Here is a 6,000-nt window from a genome sequence, read left to right on the forward strand (position 1 = left end):
GGAAAGTCTCCGGTAATCGGCTTAACTGATTAAACAGCCCCGATAAACCGTCCACCCCTCTCCGACAATAATTCCCCTCCCCGCATGAAGCCTCACGTCGTTCGCGTTTCCGCAATTTTAATTCCCACAATTTCCCACTCGCGGTACACGAGTTCCCTCCCCGGGAAGATTACGCCAATTCGTTTGCCCTTATCCAATGCTGTCGCAATCCCAGGGCAGAGCTTTTCGCGGAAGAATAATAACCCCGGGGGGCGCAATCTCCCGACTTTTCGGGATTAATCTCGGCGCTATCAATGCCGAGGAGGCGATGCCAACCGAAATCCCACGTCCGACCCGTTGGGTATCGCAATGAGTAACGACTAATTCTCGAAATTCCTCAAAACGAGACATAACTTTCCGCCGATAAGGCTGATTTATCGCAACCGCGGAGTCCAGCGTATCTGCGGTAGCGATAGCCATAGCAGAGGGGTAGCTTCGAGATAAAGGTACCTCTTCCCTCCCTTCTGACGTCATTTCCTCCGATCGACATCTTCCCGGTCAGAAGTGAGATCCGGAAAGGCGAGTTTCCCGCGGATCCAGAAAGGCAGGGCGTGCCTCGGTCGCGTGCAGGATGCACTAGGAGGTGCATTGCACGCGACCGGGCGCTCCCGAGCGGTCAACCCTTTCACGAGCTGCGGGGGGGCGAGAGGCGTAAACGCAAGGTGCGCGTGCTTTTTGCTCGTTAACCGCGGCTAAAAGTCCCTCCCAGCGATCCGGGGATTCCTGCGGGAACGAGGAAGTTCCGTGGAACAGGTCGTGAACTCGGCATCGACGCTAATGGTCCAGGGAAGAAATTCATCCGGAACGATTTTCTCCCCCCTGTTACCTCCGACCTCGTCCCTGATAATACAAGATGATAAAGGACGATATGAGATGATATAAGATAATTAATAATATATAACCCGAGATCACGGTGGATAATGGTCCAGGGAAGAAATTCATCCGGAACGATCCTCTGGTCCCTGATAATATATGATATGGGACGATATAAGATGATATACGATAATATTATATAACGAGATAACGGTGGGTAATGGTAATCGTAAGGTTGGTCATATTGATAAATTAAAAATGAGGAAGTATGATACGTATCGTGCGATTTTTTTTTTTTTTCTCCCCTTTGGACACCTCATTTTATACAAGAGGTTTCCACTCACTTTGGACGCACTTTAAAGATGAAGACCCCCGAATGCACCCCTAGAATGGCCAATTAGTGGGCGCGGATGTCGCTTAATGTCGGCGCAAAACTTCGCTTTGAGAATGCCTCGGCAAAGGAAGTGCATTATACCGCGGGTAAGGATTCTAAGCCACCGAGACTAATGATGGAGTATCGCAGGCCCTTTGAACTCGTCGAGATGACAAGGACTTCAACGACGTTAATTCCGGTGGTATCCCGTAACACGGTCCTGAAAGCGTGTATTCTGTCAACGGGGTATGTGTACATACGTGTCAAATTCGGGAGACGAGAGGACCCCCTAACCTGAGTCTTTAAACAAAAAAAAAAAATTCGTTAATAAGTTTTCATAGAATGACAGCTGACATCAAGAAAAATCGAATAAGAGTGCATCTGCAATTACCCTTAGCCCAGGATATTTGAAAGAATCTCGTGGACAGTCGTGAGTGAATTTTTAATTAAATTTGACATTGAAGACTTGATATTGAATTGAATTCTTATTATTAAAGTCGACGGAAGAGGGTCCCTTTTAAACGAGGTGAGGTAAACCAGGGAAACTCACAAGGTAAAAAATTCATTCACGAGGCATCCTCGCAATGAGGGGGTTGCAAGTGCACCGGCACGGGTACAGTCAATTAGCATTGATGTTATTCATTAATAAATATGCACTAGCATTATCCTTGGCTCCGAAAATTTCGAAGAGATTCATGGACAACCACGACGGAATTTCAGATGAATTTCGCCAAAATTGGCGAAAAAAAAATTAAATCGACAGAAGATCCTTTCTAAACGAGGAGCTCACGAGGTGAAAAATTCATCCACGAGACATCCTCGCGGCTAGGAGGTCGCAAGTGCCTCGGCACGGGTACAGTCAATTAGCATTGACGTTATTCAGGGTAGGACCCCTCATCGGGGAATCATCCGGCGGTGGTTAACGAACGAGGAGCGGCCCGAGAGGGATTGCAGCAAGAATCGAGATCACGGTCGGCATCACCGTGGTGTGTGCACGGGACGTTATCCGATGGCTTTTGATCTCGATCTAAATTGCCCGAACTCCCCGCGAGTCGGATCCCCTTTCCTCATCGTAGCCGATGCGTTTCTATCCCCGCGACGGAAATCCAGAAGACGACGATATAACATTCCGCGGAAACGGTCACGACGCCAACCTGTTATCTCTTTTCCGCGGATTTTCCATATCACGATCGACCGACAAGTGCAACCGCACTTCCTCGTTATCGGCAGCGACATTCTTCCCGTCGATAACCGCCGATAAGCATGCCAATCGATCTCTCCCTGAAACGGAACAATACTAATTGAACTTATCGATTGAATCTTCGCCCCACCTCGCGAACCACGATTGGATTTTTCCAAAGCCGTCAATATTTCCATCTCCTTCGTGAAATTGTACCTTATCACCATTGCCAGTAATTTCAGACCGTCACGTCGAGTACCATTAGAAAATGATCGAATCTGGAATTAAAAACGACATTTTGGGGGGGTCTAATATCCGAAAAGAAGGACTTTTATCGAGGCGTCGATTCCGTACCGATCACTGACGGCGCACTGACACTGACACGGACGGACGGATAAGGTCACTGATACGGAAATGCGTGAATACCTCGATGTAAACCTAAGGAATACGTTTTTTCTGTCAGGGTATGGACGCACATGGCACATATACGTCACGGATATGTTCGAACGGGTCAAAAGGCCGACTTGGAGTGACTTTACATGTCACGGCTAACAAAGCCCACTTAAGGAAGTCCGGCCTTCCTGCACTATTCGACTGAGACTCCACTCGAGCTTCCGCCTTCGGATAGCGTGCTATACTTACGTAGGTATATACCTCGAATCTCGAGTACTTTCCTCTGGCAATCGGTCTATCCCTCGACCACGATAAAAGCCAGTACCCTCCGTCTTTTTCCCCCCTCTCAAGATCTTTAAGGACGAGTCCCTTTTAATTTTACTTAATCGCGGAAGGGATCGCCAGGGAAAAGGGACGGCAAAGGAATAGAGCATCGCTCCTTTCAGAACGGTCCCTTCCGCCCCCTGAAGAAGACGGCCCTCGGATTTATTCCGGGATAATGGATTATCCGAGTCGGTCCCTCTGGACCGATTTTTTCGTTTCACCAATCGAGTCCATTTTACTCCTCCGACCCATGCAGTAGCATGTCCAACCCATCTCATCCCCATAAACATAAATAATTACAATCGGGCGGTCGAAATTCTGGCACTTCGTTGAAGTTTCAAGGATAATGGATTTTTCCCGTCAATTTCTCCCGTCGATTTTTTTGTCTCACCAGTCGAGTTTATCATACTCCCCCGACCCATGCAGAACCATGTCCAACTCATCCCGTCCCCATAATCATAAATAATTACAATCAGCCGGTCGGAATTTCGTACTTCGACGAAATTTCGTACTTCGACGAAATTTCATCCCACAGCCGGAGAATATTCCACTGCGCAAATTGAGGGCGAATCCGAGCGATTATAACCTCGGAACAATGAAGTCATTCGTTTGAATGACGAAAATTTTTCCGGGCTATCGGGTACGCCGATTCATCTGGGATTTAATTCCACAGGTGAATTAACTCCATTTAATTGGGCGAGTGAAATATTTGTTTTCGTCGTCTTCGTTGCGACACGGGCGTGCAAATTCCCCTCACATCTTTACGATTAATGGCTGCGGTTGGTGCATGTCAGAGTGCACATAAAATAAGCCTTAGATGGGAGGCAAAATCGCGAGGAATCCAGCTCAGACTTTTCCGATAGTTCCGGCGAAAGAGACAACGGCGTCGAATGTTTGGTGTGTGGATCTGTATTTTCCGCCGACGTGTACAGAGAACAATGGGTGCAATGTACCGTCCAGTACCACTGGTAAGCTCCATAAGCCGTGTAACGCTACCGGGCAAAGGTTTATCCGTTGATATCGTGTCAAAAAGCGGAAGGTACGGCGAACCTGACAATAAAACTTCGCCCCATTATCCCAGAGATTTGCATATCATTACGAGCCATGATAACGCGCGCCTCCCCCCCTACGATCCGCCGCCTATGTACAATAATATCACTAATAATTAATATCACTTTCCCCACATTTCTCCCGCATCGGAAATATAAACCAAGCAATATCGGCATGGATTTTGCTCGATCGTTCTTTAATCACGTTCCACTTACCGCGAGTATCGCCAAGGACTGCCTCCGTCCTTTTATCAGCTGATTCGACCGCCTCTTTTTATTTTCCTTGCCCAACCACATTAGCCAAGAGTCCCACTTGTATTATAATCTCATATCGTTAAAAAATGATAAATTCGATACTTATTAAAATACATCTCCCTCAAAGCCCCAGTCTAGTGGTAAACCCCGGATGCGGCATATGATAATAACGTAAAATGAAAAATACGAACAGGTACGAATGAAAATCGACGGCAATAAATGTGAAAAAAAAAAAGAATCCCTCACCAGCTTTACAGACATCGAGATCGAGGTCCCCGGTAATGGCGTGTGGAAACGTGCTGGTGAGCAGTTCCTCGACGGTGAACCTGTGCCGGTGTTTCCTGGGGCTCGGCGAGGGTCCATCCCCGATGACTCGAGCCTGGCCAAAGCCCGACCCGAGGCAGATCAGCGCGACGATCGAGAGCAGCCTCATCTCGGCGCAGGTATGGGCCAATCGGACCGGATCTCGCCCTGACTCATAACCTCTTCCACCGAGTGGAGCAAAGTTCATTCGATCGGTCGCGGCGGGAAATCTTCCCTCGGAATCCCTCGCGAAATCCGCGCGGCCCTCGCGAGTCGGCCTTGGCCAATCACGAGTCCGCAGGAGCGCGGGCTAACGCGACCGGCCCTGGGGGGGTCCCTGTCGCGGCGAGAGTTCCACTTTCCTCGGGCCTGATATATCTCCGCCGCGCGATAATTCTATCGATTCGAGGCAGGCCCGTGCGTGGAATCGCTGCCTTGCACCCACGGCGCGCACTTAATCCTAATTACCGCTAATGAGTACAATTAGCGAGCCGAGAGTCCGTCGGTCACTCGGCGGCGGTCGCGCTCTGATTTCCTCGGGTGCTCGCGGCGCCCTCTGGGGGACCGCCGAGAGGGAGGCCCGGGACAGAGCGCGCGCGCGGCCGGAGGAGTCGCGCCCGCGCCGGGCAAAGTTCGGCCGGCGAGTGCGGCCTCGCTGGCGGGGCCCTTCGCTCGAGGTTCGAAAGCGCGCGCTGCGCCGAAGGGGTGGCGCACGGTCGAGCGTCGCGCAGCGAGGACCGGATACGCGCCAGCTCCGCGCGGCACGAGGGTGCCCGAGACACTGCCGAGACCAGCCGGCGCGCCGAGCGAGTGCCGCAAGCTGCGCCCCGGCGTCCGCGGTCCGATGCTCCGCGATCGGCCGCCGATATGCGAGCCGAGGCTCAGGCGGACTTTTGAGTCGGCCCGTGGACGCTGCTGCGGACGTTGCGGATGCCTCCCGTTGACGTCTCCGCAACGGCTTATATACCGAACGAATTGTATCCTTTCTTTTAAAGGATAAAATTCTGGGGCCGTTTTCTTCAAGAATCAAACTCTAGGACAGCTTTTTTTAATTAAAGATCAAATTATAAAACCGTTTTCCGGAGATCCTGTGGCGCGGTTTTCTGTCTCAGACTGAGAAAACAAATCAGCTGACCGAAATAAATATATACCGCCCACGTTTTGACTTGCATATCGTTGCTTGAATCGTATATAATCGCAGGAGATAATTATTTCACATACTTCTTTGAGTAGAGTTGGTAAGCGATACTGTCAGAATTGGACAATTATAT

General features: G+C 50.0%; 1 protein-coding gene across 1 annotated transcript in view; it reads right to left on the reverse strand.

Annotated features, from left to right (window-relative positions):
• The window catches only part of LOC105701214 (bone morphogenetic protein 1), a 33,665-nt gene extending 28,183 nt beyond the window's left edge, over window positions 1–5,482 (reverse strand). Inside the window, exon 1 of the mRNA XM_012427766.1 lies at window positions 4,673–5,482. Within this exon, the coding sequence (XP_012283189.1) occupies window positions 4,673–4,937 (265 nt within the window). The 5' untranslated portion in view covers window positions 4,938–5,482. The remainder of the gene's footprint in view (window positions 1–4,672) is intronic.
• Between the last annotated feature and the right edge of the window lie 518 nt (window positions 5,483–6,000).

This window comes from Orussus abietinus, unplaced genomic scaffold (assembly GCF_000612105.2).
Source record: "Orussus abietinus isolate OABI.00-Male unplaced genomic scaffold, Oabi_2.0 scaffold5, whole genome shotgun sequence".
Taxonomy (NCBI): Eukaryota; Metazoa; Arthropoda; class Insecta; order Hymenoptera; family Orussidae; genus Orussus; species Orussus abietinus.